Source organism: Carlito syrichta, unplaced genomic scaffold (genome assembly GCF_000164805.1).
Source record: "Carlito syrichta isolate Samal-C Ts95f unplaced genomic scaffold, Tarsius_syrichta-2.0.1 Scaffold101933, whole genome shotgun sequence".
Classification (NCBI taxonomy): Eukaryota; Metazoa; Chordata; class Mammalia; order Primates; family Tarsiidae; genus Carlito; species Carlito syrichta.
This window is the reverse complement of record NW_007046029.1, coordinates 479555-503729: the sequence shown is the minus strand read 5'-3', so window position 1 is coordinate 503729 and position 24175 is coordinate 479555. Positions and strand designations below refer to the sequence as shown.

The 24175-nt window shown below is 47.7% G+C and overlaps 1 protein-coding gene across 1 annotated transcript in view; it reads right to left on the bottom strand.

Moving 5' to 3' along the window:
* Positions 1 to 24175, bottom strand: part of LOC103267050 (IQ domain-containing protein H-like) — a 94489-nt gene that overhangs the window by 47162 nt on the left and 23152 nt on the right. Inside the window, exons 5-7 of the mRNA XM_008064658.1 lie at positions 21645 to 21836; positions 5634 to 5754; positions 1603 to 1889 (exon numbers count right to left, since the gene is read on the bottom strand). Of these exons, the coding sequence (XP_008062849.1) occupies positions 1603 to 1889; positions 5634 to 5754; positions 21645 to 21836 (600 nt within the window). The remainder of the gene's footprint in view (positions 1 to 1602; positions 1890 to 5633; positions 5755 to 21644; positions 21837 to 24175) is intronic.

Below are 24175 nucleotides of genomic sequence, written 5' to 3'. Positions count from 1 at the left end.
AAATACACAATACTTTATAAATAATTTTCTCATGGGTCTCCATACAGAGGACAAACATACCTCGTTTGCTAATGTAAAAACACCCTTTGGTGTGGAGAACACCCTCCTATGTTCTGTTGATAATTAGCACAAATGACCATGTACTCAAGTATGAATGGGAAGTGACAAGGAGACTCCTAATGTGACGAAATCAGAGTCTTGGTTCATGTCGATACATCCCATTCATTCAGCACATGCCTGAGTGCCTTCTCTAAACCTTAGCAACACTGCCCAGCACCCACTAGGATGCTCTACTGCTCATGCATTCACTTGACAAATACTTACTGAACATCTGCTTTGTGCCAGAGCAGAGATGAGGGCTGAGAACATGGGGGAGGCACAAGGACACGCCAACCCTGCAGACAGAGGCTCACACCCCACTGAAAGAAGAGCAACTGAACATTTTAAAACTGAGTCCTGGGAAATAGTAGTGAATCTGAACATCAAAATTTGGGAAGAAAAAAGCAAAGCAATAAAGGTTAAAACTTATTTTTCCAGGCATGATTCATCAGACACACACACACACACACACACACACACACACACACACACACACACACATACACACACAAAGAATCTCAAGTATGGTCTTGAATAAGTTGGAGCATACTGCAGACTATAATATATAAGTGTTACAATCTACAGAATGCTTAAAAACACGCAAAGCAAAACCAAGTCTTTCTGGTACATCCATGCGCAGTAAGAGTGTGAGACGCGGAAGGCAATCCAGCCCCAGCACGGGACACTCCCCAGTCCTGGGATGAGGAGCCGAGTGATGGTGAACCCAGGCCTGGGAGTGGCCCCAAGCCCACTATGCCTCTTAGGCTGGGTGGGGGCACGGGACATTGATCCTCTGACCATTTAGCCCTTTTCATGTATTTGAACTATCTCCCAATACATTTTCTAAAGAGAAAGATGGACAACCCAAGTTGCTGGTTAACAGCTGATAAGAAAGGAATCAGAGCAAGAACTCAGAACACCTTTCCAGTCACTGACTTTCTACTTAAGAACAGGCTTTTGGTGGGCTTGGTCCCTGGAAGGCGGAACACAGTCCCATGACAGTAGGCTCAGTCCTGGGATGATGGAATACAATCCCACGACACAGGCTCAGTCCCAGGATGGCAGAACACAGCCCCACGACACGCAGGCTCAGTCCTGGGATGGCAGAACACAGTCCCACGACACAGGTTTGGTTCCGGGACAGCAGGACACAGCTCAATGACACACAGGCTCAGTCCCGGGACAGCAGAACACAGTCCCACCACACACAGGCTCAGTCCCAGGATGGCAAAACACAGTCCAACAATACACAGGCGTCACTCTAGTGGATGGAGCTGGGGGTGCCATCAGCAGGGCTAAGAGATCATTTCCGCATTTACACTCCCACTGAACCTGAATGAGGTGACCCTGGCCTGTGTGTCTGGACATGAGACATGCCGTGGACCGTGGAGATGCTGAGCTAGAGCGTCTGTGACTTTTAGGGCCCCTGGCATCCCTGTGGCCACAGTGCAAAGGGTGTAGGCAGTTTATGTCTAGTGTTTCACGTGGCATCCCCAGACATACCTGCTGCTCCAAGGTGCTGGGGTCGATGAACGTCACCAGGTCTACAGAGAAGTACCCGACCACAGCCCTCCTCTGGCAGGCTCTTCCAATCTGGAGGCACAAGTGGCTGAGCACCTGGGGGTCCACGGAGGCCTGGGGCATGGTGGTGCCTGAGGAGACTAAGGGGCCATCGGCGTGGAGCTGGTCTCCCGTGGACAGCACGCTGATCTCCCCGCTGGGCTCTATCAGCATGTCCACCGTCAGGTTGGTGATACTGTCTGCAGGTGGGAATGCCTCAATCACGCCCCCTGGTGGGAAAAGCACAGAGAAGGTGAAAGGCGCGTGCACCTGACTGTGCCCACCTAGAGCGGGGAGCAGCCCAGGCACCGGATGCGGGCTCAGGTTCTGCCCCCACCGTGTCTGGGGAGCCCGTGGCAAGTTCCTTCAGCTGTGACATGGGCACCGCCAAGCCCGCCGCGACGGAACACGGGAATCTGAAGGCTCTGCATCTGCAGGGTTCAGACCGGTGCTTGGCACATAGAAGGCACAGGGAACAGGGGTGGTGATTCTGATCATCACTGGGAAGACACTGTGAAGGTCAGTGAGCCTATGCCCACTGACTAAGTACACAATGGATCCAGAAATTATGGTCAAGATCTCAGGGGGACTTAACTTTTGCCCACAGTTTGTATCTTGAGGACTTTTTGTGTGCTCGTTTTGATAAACTTCTCTTCTCTCAAAGGTTTCACAGGCTTGGGCTTTTAGTAGGCAGGAAGGACACTGACCGGCGTGTCAAACAAGGGGATCCTACATAAAGCTAGTTGCAAAACATTTAAGAAGTATAGATCCAGGACATGCCACCATTATTGTGGAAAGGGCATGATTTCTCCTTGCCAACATTGAGAGCTTTATAATTTATTATATATTACCATTTGCTCTGAATACCAAGAGTCACAGAGGCAGAGCTGAGACAGCCTCAGCAACAGCATCTTGAGGCCTGTATGGGCTAGATCAGCGGTAGCCACAAAAATGCCACAGCCCAGATTCTCCATCTTGGGGCCTCACTTGCAAATCTTACTGTATATGTTCCTTGTATAGAGAAACAATTTATCATGGGTAAAGTGCTAGGTAACTTAAAAGTAAAAACAACAATGTGCTCTGTAGACAGGGTGGCCTCTAGACCCTGACAGCATGAAGATAAACTTGGTCTCTAGTTCAAATGTGCTGGGGGGGGGTGGCCCCAGCCTGTAGATAGAAGCCACCAACTTTGAAAAGCACACACAGTGCAGTGCTTAGAGTCAGTTTTCTTTTTTTTTTTGAGTTGGAGCCTCACTCTGTTGCCTAGGCTGGAGTGCAGTGGCATACTCATGGCCACCCCAGTGTCGACCTGCTGGGCTCCAGTGGTCCTTCTGCCCCAGTCTTCCAAGTAGCTGAACTATAGGCACGTGCTACCACGTCTGGCTAATTTTTGATTTATTGTAGAGATGAGGTCTTGCCAAGTTGCCTGGGCTGGTCTTGAACCCCACAGGCTCAGGCAATTCACTCGCCTCAGCCTCCCAAAGTGCTGGGATTACAGGCTGAGCCACCGAGCCCGGCCTTCAGCAATTCTTAAATGCAGTCATCTGTTGCTTCATACAAAAGACTCTTTCCCTAAATGTCTATAAATCTGGTCAGAAGTGGTCCAAGTTTCAGGAGGAAAACAGATTTTGGAGGGTATATACTCCATCCCTAATTTATCCATTTGGTTGACTTGAGATGTTCTTTTTCTGGAGATGAGGCCTCTTGGTGTGTGCTGTACCTAAATGCCAGTTGCTGGGGACTTAGCAAGGCAAGTACAGTTAGACAACAAGAAGGAAACCCACAAGGCTCTCTGGTGTAGGTAACTTTGTGGTTGCAGCTTGATCTGTTTTGAAAGACAGTGCTTCAGTGGAAACAATTGTCCTTTATAACCCACACGTTTATTCCAGATATTTTATTTCAAAGTAGCATATTTGTACTGTTTTCTTAGCATCATGACCATAATCTTTTTGCTGTTAATTTTTTCCTTTCAAAGAAATTAATTCTTCTTCTAAAAAAGTACTGCCTTTGATATAGTCCTATAACAATTTAGAAATCAAATCGGTGGCATACTTTGTGGCCATACATACACCTGAGGGCATAAATGAAACAAAACAGGCAGTAGTGGTAGCTGGTGGGAGACGTTGACCTTAGCGTCAGGAAAGCTGGGGCCACCTGGGCTTAGTCAGGGGACATTTATGCAGGGCCTGCTGTTTGCACTGGGCTTGGGGCCAGGCAGAGGCTTTGAAAACACATGACTTAAAAGAACTAGGCTCCTAAACGCAGTAAAATCGTTGACTCAGACTGTGTCCCATTCACCACCGACTTGTGTGATTTTGCCAAGTCGCCTCTCATCTCTGAGCCACGGTCTCTGCATCTGTAACGTGGGGTGAATAAAGCATATCCTGCCTCCCACGAATGAGCACAGTGTTTGCAAGATGGATGAGGAACAGGCACTCACATGGCAGGGGGTTCAGGGGAACCCCTGGGGTGGGGTCTACAGCTCACATTAGGCCGTGGTGGGAAAGACCCTTCCCACCTGCCCAACTCACAGGAAGAGAACTTGTCTGGAGGTAGGCTTTGCAGGCTGGCCCTGAAGATCTAGAAACTTCCCAACACTCGTCCTGGGCGGACCTGGAGGTCGTCAAGGTCTTCCCCTCCTAACTTAAAAAATCCCTTATTCCTAATCGTTTTTTGTGGGTGCTACTGACTACTCTTCATTTATGCATGGGGTTGACTTTCCTGCACGTGGGAATGCATGGAATCAGAATTTTAGGGTTGAGGGAGCGTGAAAGTGATGTAGCATGACCCCCTGACCCCCCAAGAACCCCTTTCTGGCATTGCTGGTGGGCTGGTGTCCGATCCCAGGCTAAAACGATTCATCAACAGGGTGTCCAGTATGCCCTCCCCAACCATGGATTCCAACAACCGGCAGAGTTGTCCTTCCTAATCCCCTCTCACACTAGCTGAGGCATGCTCCCTGGGAATATACCTCCTGGCTCTGGCTGCCTTTCATGGGCTCTCCTATGTGCTGGCGAAGTGATGTGGGATAAGCGAGTCTTTTGGACTTCAGAGTCTACATCTGCAAGATGAGGGTGATGATGGCACCATCTTGCAGGACCAAACACATTGGTGTGTGTCCACTGAGGACAGCGCTGGCCCACAAGAAGCACCGTAAATGTGGTTATTGTCACCACTCGATGGCAGTGCATAGAGTCCTTCTGTATTTGCTTTGCTAACCCTCCCTCGCCGTTGTGTGGGCCAGTGTCTGAGAAGGGCTGCCTCATGTTGTGAGGCCACTGCATGGGGTGCTCTGGTAGCACCTGCCCGGATCCCTCTGCCACTAGAAATTGGCCCCGTTCCCTCCATCAACCCTGGTTCATGGACCTCCTGATGCCGCAGGACGAGGGAGGAGGAGGAGGAGGAGGAAGAGGATGAATGGAATGGATGCTGGCCTTGGTCCTGGCCTGGAGGGGCCCCTGCTTGGAAATGCACTTCGGAACTGGAGTGAGCCCATGTCTGACCTCCTGGAAAACAGAGGGGAAAGTGCACATGCTTCAACAAGCTCTATTTTGCATCAGGTTCTGAGGGAGAGACTTGCACACCTCTGCATGTCATTGACTCCTCCCACCAACGCCGTCCAAGGGCAAGTGAGGAGGCTGGGCCTCTGAGGTCTTGGGAACCTTGCTCAAGTCATGGGCGAGTTCACACCAGGCTGTCCGGTTCCAGAGCCTGCCTCTCTCAGATGCCTCCCGTGGGAGAAAAGGACAGAATCCAAGCTGCGCATGTCACACATGGTGTCTGGCTTCCCACTGACTTCAGAGGCTGGGTGCAAGATCAATCCTGAGGCACCACTTCCCAGAGCAGACTGCGGGGTCGCTCTCCTGAACCAACACTGGAGAGGCCAGGGCTCTAAACCGGCCCCAGGTGACCCCAAACTGGAACCTGAGGTAGTGCAGACTCATCCCCAGTAGAAACTGTACAGTCTTATTTACCTTGACTGAGAAATGTTTGGAGGAATTTCCTCCACGTCGGGAACCGTTTCTCATTGACTGGCTGTGCGTGCTGTGCTAAAATGCCCGCCAGCTCCTCGGAGATCTTCACCAAGGCTGGCTCCTGCAGAAACAAATTAAATAGAACCACAAGCAATTTTACTACAGAAATGAAAACTGCTTGCGGAGTGATTAAAAACCAGACCTCCAACAGGCAAAAAAATGTGGTTACTGTTTACCCAGAATCAGAAGGCCATTGTGAAAATTTTCTCTATTTTCCAGTCATTTCTGTGTTCATATTTCAGTGGTTTGGCCCCTAAACACTGTTGCTGGCTGTGCTTGTTGCCTCTGAAAGGCACCTCTGTCTGTACCTCAGGAAACCTAGGATTCAGACCCACTGCGGCCTGACCAGCAAAGTGTCCCTGAGCAATGCACCTCCCCACTCAGGTCCTCAGTTTCTCTTAATATAAAATGTGGGATTAACTGTCCTGTTCTTAAGATGCTTCAGACAGGGGCCTTTTTTATTTCATGCCCCTTACAGGGCTCGCCCTGGGAGGAATAATGGACCTGGGAGGATTTCTTGTTGTACCCCTATTTCTAACCTCAGCCTCTCCTCCTTGGTGGTGGATACCTCGGTGGTGGGTACACGACTTTTTGTCAAAACCTTACCTGACAGCCGGGCTCAGTGGCTCAGCCTGTAATCCTGTGCCTTTGGGAGCCTGAGGTGAGTGGATTGCCTGAGCCCGCGGGTTTGAGACCCGCCTGGGCAGTGAGACCTCATCTCTACAATAAATCAAAAAATCAGCCGGGCGTGGTAGCGCATGCCTGTAATTCCGGCTACTTGGAAGGCTGAGGCGGAAGGATCGCCGGAGCCCAGCAGGTCAAGGCTGCGGTGGCCGGGAGCGGCTACTGCCCTCCAGTCTGGGCGACAGAGTGAGACTCCAACTCAAAAAAAAACCAAAACAAAAAAAACAAAAACCTTACCTGACAACTGGGGCTGTGAAGATGGGTCTTTCAGTGGAGCTGGTTTAGAGGAGTCAGCTGGGAAGGAGGACTGGGCTGGCTGAGTCTGCCTGAAATTCCTCCAGCATGCAGCTTATCTGTCTAGATATCTGCAAGGCTGGCCCCAACCACTAGTAAAATGACCCAAAAGCCACAGAACCTCCTGTCAAAAGGCAATCAGTAGGAAACCCTCTAACAAGTAAATCTGGCTTTTGACATAAAAAGTTGGTTTGCCAGGATGATGTTTTTCGGATGTCAAGTCACGATGTTCTTCCTCTCGGGTTGTCTAAAATTGTTCACGCAGAAGCCACCTCGTTACAGGTCATTTCTGCCAGCAGGGGGCAGGGTACTGGCTAGAGGAGCACATGGTGGATGGCGTCTGTGTTCACAATACAGGACATCAGCAAGACGCACTGGGATTCACCACAGGTTGCAGGGGGGGTGCCTAAATGTGACATCCCTCTGCTCAGGGGCTCAGGGGCTTGGCGGCATCAGCTCTGGGGGCAGGGCTGAAGGAACCCTAGAAATAATCCGCACACCCATTTGTTTCCAATTTCCCTACATTAAACAGTGATCATCCTTTATGGCCCACCCCACCCCACCACTCCCTGGAACATCTGGTCAGTTTTACGTCCATGGCCTGCTAGAAATCAACCAGGGAAGACAAACATCTGAGAATGAACTCTAGGCAGGTCCAGAAAGTCAGAACGACTTCTGAAGTATCCAAAGCACCCGGGTGGAGGGTCTCACTGGTGAGCTTACTCAGTGCTTGACATAGGACACAGAAATGACCTGAGAGGGGAGGGAGACCAGGCCATGGTCTTCTGGATGCCACCTGTACAGGGGGAGGTCTATCAGGAAGGGTTCAGGTTTGGGAAGCCCAAGTGGAAGAATCGCTTGAGGCTGGAAGTTCAAGATCAAACGGGCAACATAGTGAGAGTCCCCAGTCAGGTATGGTGGTGTGTGCCTGTAGTCCTAGCTACTCGGGAGACCAAGGTGGGAGGATTGCTTGAGCTATGATCACCCCACTGCACTCCTGCCTGGGCGACAGAGTGAGACTTTGTTGAAAAGGAAGGAGGAGGAGGAGGAGGAGAAAGAGGAGAAGGAGAAGGAGAAAAGAGGAAGGAGGGCTGCAGATGTGACTCCCACAGAGTCCTGCCTGGCCATGTAGAAGCAATGAAAAGTGCCGTCAGAGCAGGGGCTTTTTTCCGCCTCACGTCTCACACACTGTGCGTGCTTCCTCTGGACTTGGCTGAAGAACTGCCTGCCCACCACAGAGCCCTGTGTCTGAATCATAAACAAGCATGTCAGGTTCCCAGCTCTGTAGCCCGGAGCCCCTCTGCTCCTTCCCTGAGCTGCCCTCCTATGCCATCAGTCTCTGTTTTATGCTTGCTCCATTAAAACCATCCTGTTCCCTTAAGGAAGCCCAGTCACCCTTGGCTCCTGATGTGCCCCAGAGCTGGGCCAGTGCATCATGGTCTGGGATGCCCACTCTGCTCGGGAAAATGGAATGTCCACCAGAGAAGCCCTGCAGCCCAGGCATGTGCCTGGAAAAGCAGAGATTTCTCCCAACTGCCTTGATGCTTCTGAAGAGTGTGAAGTCACCTACCCATGCATGTGCCATGTGACCATTCACATCAAGACATTCACAGAGAAGGCATCCATCCATTCATCCGCTTAAAAAAATCACAGGACATCAGGACCTTTAAGTAAAAAGTATTTACATGCTTTGGGTTTTTTGTTTTTGGTTTTTGTTGGGGGAGTGACAGAGAGGAAGTCAAGAAGGAACAGGTGAAAACCTCACCCCGAATTGTGAAATTGGATCTTCATCAACTTGAGGGTCAAGTCTACACTTGGTATGGCAAAGGACCTTTGTGAGGAGGCCTTGGGACTCCTAACACAGCCTCCCCTCTCTCCTCCCTGACTCCCAACCTTCCTCTGCCTACATTTTCCTCTTCTTCCCCTCCCTGGCTCCTTCTCCATCACCCTGAGGAAGCTCCAGCCCCACCTCCTCCAGGAAGCTTCCCCCAACACCCCAGTTTGGTGTCCTTCCTCCCCGTGCTACAGCTCCATGGCCTGGACGCTGGCTTTGAGGCTTGGCCCCCATGTCCAGCACAGGGAATATCTGTGTCTGTGGATAGATCACGATGGTGGTTGGGACAGAAGCAGGGTTCAGGCAACTGAGGTTAGAGATAAGCAACAAGGTGAACCCTCTTTGTAGGCCTCTCGGGACCCTGCCAGAGGGATGGCCATGTGAGAACTACCAGGCCTTCCTGAGAGGGTGACAGAGGACTCCCTGCCTTGAGGGGCACCAGGCAGACAAATAAGATGACATCTATGAAGTGTCACCTCTGATGCAACATGCTAAGTGCGAGCCCCATAAGTAACTCAAGTGGCTTGTGCAGTGTGGAGACACATGCCAGCCATGTGCCCTGCCTCTGGTGTTCTCATTGTGCACACAGCCCCAGTCAGGCGAGACATCTGGTGGAATGGGAACTGCAGGAATCAGAGGATGGATGGTGCCCCACTGCGAGAAACAACTGAAGGCATGGTGGGTGATGTGCCATTGGGTGCTGGGGACACAGAGGCCGCAGGGCACGGAGGCCGCAGGGCCGTGATTCACACAGAGAAGAAATAGGCAGGATCATCCTCCCACTCCTACAAGAAAAGATGACAGCAGGACACTCTGCTCACATACCCAAGTATGGATGAAAAGTGACATTCCGGGTGAGCGCTTCCCCAGAACAACCCTGGACAGCAAAGGGGCAGAACCAGGACCAAAGGTCTCCATCAGGGGTGGGCCAGGGGTGCCCCCTCCTTAGAAGCAGCAGGGTCCCAGTGCCACAAGAGTTCGCCAGTGTCAGACGCGAGCTCGCGGTTTGGGGGGTTTCAGTTCTCTAGTGATTGCCATTTGGCACAGTTCAAATGTGATACTACCCTCCAAGGGCGGACGCTGTTCATGTTCATTCTGTTCAGAGCAAACTTACGTCCACAGAGACACATGTGCGTGCGGTTGTCCCCCCCACCCCCTAGTCGACAAGCCCTCTGGCATACAGGAGTCATGAGGACAGGGCTTGTCCCATCTCTTTCTTATCTCAGGTTCCATTTATGACCTCGTGCATCCTTACAGCCATGCTCCGAGGCAAGCCAATGCAGCGTTGTGTCCCCGCTTTACACAGGGGATGACTGGGTACTGAGGATGGAGAAGCCACGGTGTGGTCACTCACGGTGGTGTCAGATTTTGTTTTGGGGCACTTTCGGCAAAAGGATAGAAAATAACAGAGTTGGGGGCACCATGGCTAGCTGGCTTTCCTCCTCCCTTTCCACCCTCTCAAGATGAATCTCTCTATAATACACACACACATACACACACACACATACACACACACACACACACACAGTAGGTGGTATAAGCCAGCACCTGCGCTGCATCTTGTTGACCTTATGCAGGAGGACACTTATCTTCAATGAATGATATCAAGGTGCTGGTGGCCAGGACAGTATCATCCACACTGAGCAGGTAACTGAGAACCAAGGTCCAGCACCTGTATTCACTCCTCAGAGCACATCAGTGAGAGTCATGACCTTGGCAGGTTCCAAGACATCTAAAGAGGGCACAGGGCCCCACAAGCCCAGCTGGGGCATGCTGGAGACCCTTGCCCACCCAGCATGGACACTGCCACTCACTGTTTCTATCTAGAAAGTGTAAACTTGAAGGAAGAGATACTTGACTGAAGGAAACTCAGGGTAGGTCAGGGAGGACAGGAGATGCCCAGGTTAATACTGCACTCAATGACCAGAACTACTTCTGACTCAAGAGAAGTGACTTTCCCAGTCAAATCACTTCCAAGTATGACTGCGTGCCTGGGTGTGTATGTGTGTGCGTGTTGGGCGATGGGAGGAGGAGGAGAAGGAAATACATGCTAGAATACTCTCAATGTCAATCCCACCTGAACTCATGTTATATTCGAGCAGCATCTTTGCTGGATCTGCAGTGGTGAGTTAAATAAACTCACATCTTGGCTAATCACCTCAAATCTCCCCATCAGACACTGCTGGTGTTCAAAAGAAAATCATGGGAGCTGCCTCAATGGCTCTGCTTTGTAGACTCTTCTGGTAGCTCCAAATGGAGTACTGGAGAGTGGCATAAGGTCAAAAGGGCCGGGCAGTACCCCCAAAACCTTAGCAAGACCGTCAGCATTGGGAGGGGCCACAGGACTGTCTCAGACAAACGCCATGTGTGGTAGAAGAGGGAAGGGACTGCAGAGTCACACAAGAGAGCAGGCACCCTCTGGCTGCCTCTGACTCCTGAGAGGGTGCCCCACATCCCTGCTGCCTCTAAGGGGGTGGCATGTGGGGCCCCATGAGACATACTTGGGACAGAGCCCATGAGTGGCAGAGTCACAGCAGGAGGGGTCCACATTTGGATGGAGCTGGAAGGGCAGCTCTGCGGTGCATAGGACACGCTTCAGTCACGACGTTCACGTCTGAAAGCTCACCCTGTGCAGGCAGGTACTATTGTCCCCGGCTGCTCTCTAAGGTAGATCGTGTCATCCCCTCTCGGAGTCACACAACATGGAGCAGCAAGACAGGGATGCAAACCCACCTGCTCCCAGAGTGCCCTGGTGCAGTGGACTCTGCGTTACTCACTGCCATCAGGGCTCCAGCGGCCATCTGGGCTGTGGCCCATCCAAAAGTGATGCTACATCTGTGCTGTCATATCTATGAAAAGCTGCTAGAGTGGATGTCTGTGGCTGGCCACCTGTGCTCACGTCCCCTCTGTAGGGTACTGATGTCCCAACTTCTTCAGGGGTGGCCCACCCCATTCCCATGGAAGCTGACTGAGTGGTCTCCAACACAGCTCCAAGGGTGGGCCCTGAGAAGCAGAGCCACATCCTGGCCACAGCGATTGGTTCTAGGCACATGACCCAACTAGGCCAATCAGACATTCAGAGGTGCTTCTGGGGCCTTCTGAGGAAGCTTTGTGTTCTCCCGAAGATGCTCCAGGTAGGATGCTGTCTTCCTGCTGCCTTAGCCCAGGACAAGCTCCACGGCTACTGGGAGCCTTCCTGCAGGCCTGAGGACAGCAAGCCTCAGGAGAGCTGACCTTGCACAGGGCTGTGGAGGGGGCACAGGGGCTGGGCCTTGTTGACATGGCTGAACCCTTGGAGCAGTGCTTGTCTGCAGCTAGAACAGTCTCTGGATTTTCAGTCAGCTGGGGTGAAAAAATTCTCTTTATTTTTAAAGCCATTCGAGCTGGGCTTTCTGTTCCTTGAAACTGAAAACATTTCACATTCATACAAATGGGTGGGTCTGGCTGTGAGCCACACCCCACCACGGGTGTTCCGAGTGCGGATGGTCTGATCGCCCCATGCACCGCTACACTTGTACTGCAGTCATGAAGCTCCGCTCGTGCCTTTGCGAAGATTATTTGCACCAGCCCCTCTTTAGGGCGCAAAAATATGCCAAAAGGATGCAGGAAAAATGAAAATGTCTTCAGCAAGTCATCAGCGACTCCCTACACCTACTTAAAGTTTAAGGACTGCTTTGAGACTCCATGTTTAATTGTTAATTGAGAATTTAAAAATCAAAAATGCCAACTTTGCCTTCGATGAGATGGAAAATTATGCTGCTGTAGAAGGTACCATCATGTAAAACAGCCAACATTACCAAGACACACAAATGTTTTTGGTATGTAAAATTGCTTTGTAAAATATTTGCTCCATCTGCTGAACGCAGCGAAGACAATTTCCCCGTGATAGCTAATGGCCCATTTCGGCTGGGTGGCAAGTGGTTCGCGGTGGTGGCGGCTCTCATTAGGCAGGATGGCGAGCGCGCGGCATGTAATTCCATCCTCCGCAGACTTGCCACCGCGGCTCCTGGAGGAGGCTGCCCCGTCCCGGGGCCTCCGCCTCCACTGACACGCAGGTCTTGCTGTCGATGCGACCCCACACACGTTCGTCCGACTGAGGCACATATGTTGTACCCCCACTGCAAGGCGTGACACAACTGCTTGCCCCGACCGATCACAGGCGCTGGTGGGGCTCGCCCCTTTCAGCTCCATGCACTTAAACTGCTGTACGCCTTCCCCTCCCTGCGGGGGGCAACGGACTTCTTTCTAGGCTCAGCCGCGCTGCCTGCTGGGGGTTTCAATAGATAAAGATTAAATGCTGCTTGGAATTCTTAATTGAACTCTGCACAGACACAGGCACAGGAACTTTCCTCCCCCGACAGATCAGCGCTCATCAAGGCCCACTGAGTGCTGTCCTAGCCTGCAGTCCTTGTGGGGTCTGCGGTCTCTCATTCAAGGAGATGTTTACATGACTCCCTGAATTACTTCAACATCTGCCCAAGGAACAATTACGCATAAATAATCCAGGGTGGTTAAAAAAAAGAAGAATATGTTCGTGTTCTGGGAACGATATTATCAAGTAGTTACAGCAGCAAGTGGCTGGTGTTTCAAAAATATTTTTAACGTTGGAAAATGGTTTGAAGGGAAATTATATTTAATATAATTTCCACACACATCACAGGGATGCGGGTTGGTTCCCAGAGCCGAATCCTGGACACGCTGGGTGGGCTGCTCCTCTGAGCTCTGCAGCGTGGGGAGCAGTGGCCCCCTTGACCTGCCAGTCCGAAGTCTTGTGTTAAAGGATGGCAGCTCTTCTGTCATCCTGGAAAGGGAAGTAAAAACACAGGATTGTTTTAAAGATTGTGCAGTATTTTAAAGCAGAAACCATTACAGCTTTAAAGTCCACCATACATGGAAGTAGCCATAATTACTAATATTGGTAATAGGTTTCTTTCTTTCCAGTTAGAGAAATATTGCTAGTTGAGAAAATTGCATATGCTGATGAAAGCTCTTTAATTGAAAATTAAAAACAAAAGAAAACACATGTTCTCTTTGGACGCTTTTTCATTCAAGTCATGGGGAAGAGGAGCAAGCCCAAGGAATGATTCGAGAGACTGTCAGGAGGACGTGTGCTTTTACTTTGCGCAAAGGACAGCATGGCAAGTAGCAGCGTGTCTTCCTGGGAGAGCAGTGCCTGCCGAGCTGGCTGCATGCACACGCCGGGGCCTTCTTGAGCGACGGCCTTCTCTCCAGACCATGCTTGTCCCAGTACTGGGACAGGACATCAGTGAGTCCCTCAGAGAGGGTTTTGCTGTCTGGCCCCAGGCCAGGAGAGTTGAGTCATCTCAAGGGCATCCCTCTCACTGAGGTCGCCAGGACAGACGGCCAGGAGCAAATGGCGCGGCTGTCTGTTGGGGAGAGGGAGACTCGTCTGAACCCGCTCCAAGTGCCTGCTCTGGTTTTCAGCACAGCAGACGTTTCCAGAACTCCAACGGCGGCTTCCTGGATGTGAAAACACTAACCAATTCTCGTTCCTCTCATCTTTTGCTTTATTCCTTCCTTCCACGCTGTTATTGCAAAAGCCGGCAGTTAAATTCAATTGATTCCGAATCCTGAGATCCATATGGCCGCCAGCCCCGAGCTGGAGCGGCGAGGGCGGCTCACTGCTGCTTGCGAGCATTTGCCTCTCCCCCGGTCCCCAGATGGCGGGAGGAACATTTAAACCTCCTTTTCTCTGCCTTCTACAATAGACCTTGGCACCATTTCAACTGTTTACTCCGGTAATTAACAGCTCTGATACCACAACAATTACAACTCCTACACTCTCACCACAATAATGCTATGAATTAGTGAGAGCTAATGGCTGGGAGGTAGAGTGTTTCCAGACTGTGAGATCTGTGCATTTTTAGAATAAAATAAAAGGTACAAACAGCACGCTTGCAGTAGACAATGATTACCTAGTAATTAGTTTACACAAAGCTTCCTATTTAATGGCAAAACACTGTAATTAACGTGTGACAGAAAATCAAAGGGTACTTTGTAAGCATATGAAAAATTAACACTGCAGGCCCATAGCTTTATGTACTGATTAGAAGCGTATTAAATCAATAGGACACACACCCCGGCAGCTTGTGCGGCTGATTATCCTAGGTCCTCGGAAGGGTAGCGGCCCTCGTGTCACTTGGGGAGACAATTCTCCTTCTTCTGTCATCGTCCCCAGGCACCGAGGAGCACCGGGCTGAACCGAGACTCAGCCCTGGCAGCTCATGGAGTAACCACCGAGCTGGAAGAAAACGTTCTGAGTCATTCTCAGAGACAAGGAAGAATATGTCGATGATGAAGACCTTCCAGTGATTGTGGTGACGTGCTGCTACACTAATTAGAAAACACACTGACCGGAACCAGAACACGAAGCAAACGAGCTCAGTCTCTTGATCAGAATAATCCACTTTATCAAGTCTCTTTATTCAACATGCAGCAAGTTCAAATACGTGGAACTGTCTTCTATTTTCACATGCTAAAAAACTGGCTGCTACCAAGGTGTATTCTCTTAAAGGCATATCTGGGTCAACCAAAAGGCCGGAACCAGCAAATCAGGATCCTGTATCTTCAATGGCCACACACCCATGTCATGACCACCGAGGCCAGCCACAGTGCTCTGGAGGCCCATGACATCCTAAGGAAACTTCTGAATCCCCAGAGGAGGATTAGACTGCATGTTCTTATTCAATGTTGCCTGGTTTTATCGTAGTATGATTTTACAGTAACATTAATAACAATGATAGCATTTCTTGGAGACTTACCATGTGCTAAGCCTCCTGTTAACCAGCTCAGAATTACTTCATGGAATTCCCACCACCCACCCAGGAGACAGGTACTAATGGTCTCTGTTTACAGGTGAGGAATCAGAGGCCTGGAGAACTGGTCACCTGCTGATGGCTATCCCCTAGATACTGTGGGAGTCGAACCTTGGTGCTCCTGGGCCACAGAGCTCCAGGAAGCTCGACTGCCTCTTAGTCACCTTGATGCTCACTGAAGCATTGGTTGTTCAACTCTTCAGACTGGCCTATTCCAGTTACCCACTCTGCTTAAAACATCAACCTGGAGCAGGAGACTAAAAAAAAAAAAAACACAAAATATTTGGTTGCTTATGCAAAAAAACCCCAGGGTTTTAAGTGCTCACCATATTCTTTTTTTTTTTTTTTGAGTTGGAGTCTCATTCTGTCACCCAGACTGGAGTGCAGTGGTCGCTCCTGGCCACCGCAGCCTCGACCTGCTGGACTCCAGCGATCTTTCTGTCTCAGCCTTCCGAGTAGCCTGAGTTACAGGCACGTGCTACCACGCCCGGCTGATTTTTTGATTTATTGTAGAGATGAGGTCTCGCCTGCCCAGGCAGGTCTCGAACCCGCAGGCTCAGGCAATCCACTCACCTCAGCCTCCCAAAGGCGCAGGATTACAGGCTGAGCCACCGAGCCCGGCTTCACCATATTCTTAATGCTACATCTGATTGTGAATGTAGGCTATGCCAAGCTTTTTGAGAATTGACAGACCCACCAAAATGATCATGATAGTGAATTAAACTGAGAAAGGCCCTGAAAATCAGTCACCCCATGGACAACCAAAGGGTGACATCTAAAATCTCTCCCACTGCCCACGCACACAACAGTGATGTGGCGCAGTTGGTTCCCAGAGACGAATCCTGGATATTCTGGGCAGGTTTCTCATCTGAGCCCTGTGGTATGGGGACCGATGGTCCACTTGACCTCCCAGTCTGCAGACTTGTGGGAAAGGATGGCGGCTCTTCTGTCATCCAGGAAAGGGAAGAAGTTTGAGAGCCATGGCCTCTGTGTCCCAGGGACATCTGTGTTTCCTGTGAGTCTCTGGGAAGCAGAAAGCCTGACACACAGTAGCATGTGGTACAGTCACAGAGGCTAGCACCTTGGGGAGAACATTCTCCAAGACTTTCAGAGAAGAGGATCTGGTCCTGTCTTCTACAAAATCTTTATAGACTTAGGGGTTCAAGTGCAGTTTGTTACGTGGATGAATGTGTGTGATGAAGTCGGGCTCTCAGTGTACCTATCACCTGAGTGCGTGCACTGCACCCCGTAGGGGAGTCTTATTCCTCACCCTCCTCACCTTGTGGAGTCTCCAGTGTTTATTATTCCACGTTCTATGTCCAAGGGGGTCTTTTCTTTGCTCAGCATGGCAAAAACACTGGGCTAGCTGGAGTCAGATGTGGGTTCAAAGCGAGACACAATCATGTCTTAGTCAGAAGAACTTGGGGGTTCAAAGCTAGGCATAATCGTGTCTTAGCTAGATGGACTTGGGGGTTCAAAGTTAGACACAATTGTGTCTTAGCTAGATGAACTTGGGGGCAAGTCACTTGACTTCCCAAGCATCAGTTTCTCCGCCTGTAAACAGAATAATAATACCTTCCTTATTAAATTGGCATGACAGTAAATGGGTAGAACTTCAGAGATTTTCTGAGACTGAATGAGACAGTTCATGTAATGTACTTAGCACAGTGCCTGGCAGCCAGCAGGGACTCTACAATATTTATTATTAAGAAATACGAGGAAATGCCAAGACTTTACAGGGTATTCATGGATCTACAAATGCTCAATCTTATGTGTAGGCTGGTATTCTGGCAACTACTAAATAAGAAAAGCTAATCTAAGAAGTCAATATTTTAAGATATAAAAACAAATGAAATCATTATATAGTTTGATGATTAGGAAAAATTATAACCCAGATTTTTTCCCCTTACTTAAAAATCTAGATCTTTTTAAATTCGAAGATCTGGTTTCAGTTGGGCATGGTGGCTCACATTCCCAGCACTTGGGGAGGTCAAGGTGGGAGGATTGGTTGAGCCCAGGAGTTCGAGACCAGCCTGGGCAACATAGGGAGATTTTGTCTCTACAAAAAAATAAAAAAATAAGCCAGGCATGATAGTATGTGCCTGCAGTTCCAGCTACTCAGGAGGCTGAGGTGGAAGGTTTGCCTGAGCCCAGGAGGCTGAAGCTGAGGTGAGCCGTGATCATACCAATGCACTATGGGTGACAGAGTGAGACCCTAACTCAAACAAATAAACAAACAATAAAAAACCAAACAAAGATGTGCTTTTCTAAATAATAAAAACATGATAAATGAATATTCTTTGATGGTAATCAAATAGTAGCAACCATAAGATACATTTTTATATCTAAAATAAAAGTGCAAACAGTTCATAACATCAGAGTTGGTGTGCTTGTGTTAAAATTAGGATACATGCTCTCCACAAGTTACTGTGGAAGTTCGTGCTGTCTTTCTAGAAATATGGTAATATGTAACAAGAGCCATGGAATATTCTGTTCCTGGGCTTCCTCCTAGGAAAATAATTCAGTAGAAGCAAAAAGAGGTATATACCAAAGCTGAAAATAAAAACCTGCAAACCTTTCCTCCCTCCTTCCTCTCCCTCCATCAAAAACCAAAACTGGAAACAACCTAAAATTCCAACTTAGTAGAATGGTTTAATACATTGGAGTTCATCAATATGAGGGAATATTATACAGCCATTAATGTGAAGACTCTGTAGAAGCATGGAGAATGTTTCAGACCTGATGTCCATTAGCATATACACTATTCTTGTAGTTTTAAGAAATAAATTCCACATATTTGGAATTAAACACAAAAATGAAAACAACTATGTTTGGGAAGTGATTGTGTACTTATTTGATTAAAGATTTCTCTAATCTTGCTATATTATCTTTTAACGTTTCTATAAATGATGTGGCTACAAGGCAATGCTCTCTGGGATTACCTAATAAGTACCTACTGGATTCCACAAAAGACCCCAGGCTCAGACATTCTGCAATGCTCAACAGAGGTCTTCACAACAGAGAGAGAGACGCAGGGTGTTCAAGGCCAGAGTTGGTGTAAGACTTTCTTTTTAATAGTATATTTTGTTTTTCTGACAGTTCTGCAAAAAGGCAAAACAACAACTTTGTTTTTTCTAGGCCTGGATGCCTTGAATTAGTTTTTTCTTCCCTTTGTTGATTCCCAGATTAATATCCAGTGTCTAACAAAGTAAACCAAAGTGCATGTAAAGGCAAAACTGGTCCTGCAAAGGGCTAAAACAGTGGTATGTAATAGGCGCACTCAAGAGCCTGTTCCATTTCCTGTTTCTCCTTAAGTGGCAAGTCAGTGAAACCAAGACACCCAGACTTTCTGGCAGACTCTCTGGGTAACAGAGGCCCAAGGAAGGGCCAAGCAGAGAAACCGCAGAGTAAATGGCTTTGTACTGCACACAGAGAAACTATTCTACAAAAATCTCCTCCTGCAAAGTAGTGTCACTAGAGGCATCACTGCTGCTAATCTGACATCCTGGGAATTGAGGAAAGGAAGATTTACCTTAAAAAAATGAAACAAAAAAACCCAGAAAAGCCACAAAAAAGACTGTAAGGGCATTTCCCATGGCAACCATGGGCCCAGGTCTCCTGCACGGCCTCAGGTGAGCGTGCCCAGGGAGGTTTCTCCCTCTCAAGCATGCCCGCCTTTGTTTAAGCCTTTATTCCTACTAAATGAAAAAGAAATATCCTGACGGGGAATGGGAACTTGGAATGTGTGGATTCATTAAAGCTTAACAAGTATTGCACACGTCAGTGAATGAGCTCGAGGGCCCCTGATGGGGAAGCAGGCGTTTTCGCTGGTAGAATGAAGAGAATAGGCTTGGTCTCAAGCCACCAAGAAAAAAATGGAAGAACTGTGCTGTTTTCAAGTGGCCACCACCTAACACTCCGCCTTGCCAAAAACTACCTACATGTCTCTACTGATTTTAAAAATGTGACACAGCTTTTCAGCAGCCGTTGGCCCCATAACTTGATTTCAAGTCTCACTGCAACCAGCCAAATAACTCTGGTTCTAAATTAGATAGATGAAAAAAGAGATAATCTTTATATTGGATACTTGAGTCTACACTGAATCCTGCCTCCATCTAAAACCAATATCTGCGTGGCACGCAAGAGCATCTCAGAACAGTTCAAACTCCCATAAACAGCACTGTTTTAATCTGTTTCCTACAACACACCAATGAGAAAAACCAGGGCATCGTGTCATAAACTGCTATGCAAATGATGCTATTTGTAAGTATTAACATAATTTAGTGCTTACAGTCATATTCTCATTTCTAATAATTCTCCCAGAATGGAGTCTTTCTCTGGACTCTTAGCCTGCAGGATAGTCTTTCATCAAGAAGCTGAAATTTTTAATAACCTGCCAGCATATGTTCTGTACGTGCCAGGCTAGGCTTGATGACACAACATCTTCATTATCACAAGAAACAGGTCTACAAACTGTAATAGGACATTAAAACATGCCTGTGCTCATAAAGTAATGCTTTGATGTCTCAATGTGCACCATTACGATGGTCTTCTGGAACAAAGGAGAAATTCTAATCCTAAATTCTCAATAGCCGCACTCAGTGTGGATTGGAGTTCACCTCTGCTCTGAATAAGATTTTACTTTGAAGGCAAAAGAATGTCAATAGTCTCCTACAAAGAAAAAAAGCTTTCCAGAGCTACTTTATTTTTATTTTTGACTTCACATTATGGCTAAGCACAAGCCTCAGACTGTTAAAAGATTTCGGAATAATTATTTTCTCCTTGTTAAGTTTTAAAAGATAATTTAGATAGACTATTAATTATTCAAGAGTTTCACATTTCATAACATTAACAACAGTGTCAAGTGCATTTGGTGCCAATTTAAAATGATATCATTTAAAATAACTGAAATTAAATAATGTAAAGTGAGTCTTCTAAGTACCATTCAGCCAAATGTCAGTATTTTGAATATATTTTGAAGTCAAACATTTCACATTTATCATAGGCTAATGCCAGAGGAACTCTAAAAAGTATTGATCTGAAATATCAAGCCAGTAAACACTTTGCACACTACCATTTCAATTTTTTTTTTACATAAAAAGTCATACTTTTAAAATGTTTTAATCGCAACAGTTTTACTTTTAAAAGAAAATGCTACACAATATGAAATAAAATCCAGTTCAAAGGGAACATAAGGGAAACCTTCACGGGCCTCAAAATTAAATACATTTTCTTGGTTTTATTTTTTTCTAGAAGGGTAATTCATTTTGGTATCCTTTAAATAATACGTAAGAAGCTGGTCCTGACAGGTGCTGTGTGTAGCCCATTTACTGATGGAGGGATAGTAGCCCAGAATAGATCATTGGGAGAACAGCCGCATCTGTCAAGGGAGTGCCTCTCTCGCCTGTTCTGAGATTTATTCATCGCTCCAGGTTCCCAAGAATAATGGGGCTCCCTCCGCGTGCCCCTCCCTCCCCACCATGCGCATCTTGATTCCTGCACTCCTGTGGGGATGCTCGGTGTGGATGCAAAGCGCGGAGCGGCAACTGCCATGCCCACAGTGGGTGAAACCAGCCGAGGGACTTGGCCTCCGAATTCTCCTGACCGGAGGCCTCACCAGCAGGTCAGCCTGACAGAGATGCAGAGTAAGGAGAATCAGACTGGACAAGGTACACAAAGTGGGCAGTTTTGCAACTGCAGACTTAATTTCTGTACTGGACCATATGCACTTACTTTAATTACTGGACAGATTTGGAGTGGACAGAGAACACATCCATGAAAGTGTGTGTGGGAACATCCCTGCACATGGGCTCTGGGTGAGGCCTCCTCCCACAGCCAGCTTTTGCTGGGAGGGACCATTTTCTCAGCACCTCTCAGGGATCAACAGTGACATAAATTCCCTCAAATTGTCTTCAAAAACATATAGCTGCTGACAGAATGCCGTCACACATAGGCTTCCAGGGAACAACTGTGCCCTAGTAGCATTTTTGTCTCATGACAACATCAGCTAGCTTAGCAGCGGTTGTCTCTAAGCTCATGATCAGACCCGGTCAGAGCAAGTTTGGGACCTATAACGTTCCCTGAATGTGATCAAAGCTTTTCCAGTTCCTGTGACCCACCTGAGCACGTGAACCAAGACCCCTTGGGCCCCAAGAATAGCCGTGTACTAGAACCCACAAGGCCCCCAACTCTGCACATGCGGGCCCAGGCCCCAGAGGGCACTGCTGGCAGCGGACCCAGGGCTGGTTGTCCCCCCAGGGAGCCCCTGCTGTCCCCACTGTCCACAGACCCATCAGTACTCACGTGTGCCCACTTCCGGCTCCAGTCCTCACGGTTGTATCTGCTGCTCTCCTTCTGTGCCCACCTGTAGCACTGCAGGTGGGTAGGAATGTCACAGAACGCTGTCCCGCTGCCTGCGAACCCGCAGTCCACTTTAAAGAGCCAGCGCCGGATGTGCAGGTGGTTGGTGATCAGCTGACTCAGCTGCTCCATCATCTGCGGACCGAGATGTGGCAGTTAATATGGCTAGTTTCTTGGCCTCCTTTTCGCTGTGTTAACTTAGCTGCTGCACCTCTCGTGGGACTTTCCTTCAAGGGTCTGCTCACCCGGTTTCTTCTAGTTACTAAGGAATTGTAAGTGATGTATACGTGAAGTGAAGAAACCGTTAACCAATCAGACCAAAGACATGTTCAAAAACATAGCCTTGTGAGAAATTCTGAAATTATCATTTTTCTGGCTTTTGAAAGCAAAAGAAAGAAACTTTGACTATCTGTAACTGAATCTTGATATCATTTTCTTTCTTTTTCAGATAATTATGTGTTTACTTATTGATTCCTCAAATGATTTTTTTAATACTTTCAAGACTATAAAGAGTTATAGTCTTTATAGTCTTGAAAACTTTAACTGTTCGGAACTTTGCTGAGTGTTTAAATGTTGTAACTTATAAAACATTTACTTGTTTCCTCATTAATATACATGAAATACATTTATATGGCGGGCCACTTGGCCAAGTGTCTTAAATGTATGATATAAACAAGTGTATTACAGAGCAAGACAATTAAAGGCAGTAACATTCTCACAGGAGCAGCCTTCTGGGAGTATGCACCTGCCTATGTTTCGCTTGAAACAATGTTCCCTCAATAACTAGGCTCAAACACATGGACATTTAAGGAACAGAACAGTAGTCCAAGCTCTAATATCAAACTTATAATGCTGAAGATGATGTTTAAGATTATTGAGCTCTCAGTAGGTGCCAGACCCTTGGATCATGTAAATCCTTTACATGAATTTTCTCATTAATACTCACAATATGAGTTGGGCACCATTATTAGTTCTATTGTATGTATATGTAATCCCCTATTTCATCCATAGATTCGCTCAGCTTATTTAAATGAGCTGCCCACGATCACACAGTGGTGAGTCCTGCCAGGTGGCTCTGACTCCCAAGCCTCCACTCAAGCCTTGTTCCCTGCGCTGCCTGTCCCAGCTGGCAGGGAGTTGGGGGAGAAGAGTGACAGGAGAAGCAAGAAGAGGGGCTGGAGAAGCAACTGTCTTCATGTCGATAAGCCATTTGCGTTTGTATCCAATGGAAGTCTACAGCAAGACGACTCAATTATAAGTAACATCTCACTGGTAGAGCCTTAGAGGAAAGAACGCACTAGGTCACAACATAATGCTTGGTCTTGTCTTCTCATCAGACTCCCCAGTCTGTACATCCCAGAAAGTCACACAACAGCACCAAGCACTCTGTCCCCGGAGCCTTCCCATGCTGCTCCAGGTCTCCCATCCTGAAGGAGGGCTCCACGACACGTTTATTCTCTTCTCTTTTAAGTTTGCTTTGCCACCACATAAACTTAAAACACTTTTTTTTTCCAAATGAAAGAGTTGAAAGAACTCAAGATTTAAGTTCTTTTGAAGCCTGCAACTGAGAGATTAAAATTATTTTGATGAAAGGCACAGTCTGTTCTCTTGAGCTGTATCTGCCCGGCAAACCTTCCTGGGGACGCAGTCACAACAGTGTGGAAATATATCAAAATGGCCACACCTGGGTTCCCCAGAAACCCCATGTACCCTATTAGGGTGAAATGACATTCTCTTAGCTGCCTAAGTGCCAGGCAATGTCTATAGGTAACTTGGGTGTTTAAAGGACAGTATCCTGGCTCTGGTTCTGCTCTGGAGATGAGCACACCCCAGGGGGCTTTGCGTGTGCCTTCCAGGGTTGTGCCCTTCTCTCTAATGTGTTGAGAAGACAGATTCTGTATACAATCATATTTTGCTGTATTAAAGTCACACTTGGCAGAAGTAGAAACGGTCTTTGGTCTCTTAAAATCAGATCAAATTATTTTGCTAGTGTAAAGAAAGGTATTCTGGCATAGATTTTTAAAAACTACATACTTAGATATATTGTATATTTGGAGGTTTCAACTACTAACAGAATTATTATCTATTTCTTCCAAATCCTATTATTTGTTGCTTCTGAGAATCCTATAAATGGGTGTCTGTTGATGGATCCCCTACAGTAATGAAAAGGATCAATAGTATTGTAAAGGCTGCACCATTGGAAAGAATTATGTGCTATCTTTAAGTGAAAATTGAACAGTGCTTTAAAATAGCATTGCTATTTTTGATTATTTAACCCAAGCTGTCAATATTTCACACAGAGCATATGTCAGAAAGAGAACTTGCACAGAACCAAACAGGAAATGCTCACTCTGATCATGCTAGATTTTTTAAAAAAAATTAGTTAATCATAAACCAAATGACTTTACACTATTTCCAAACATTTATCATGTTCTGTTTGACCCTGTCTGTTGCAAAGATATGATAGATGTATC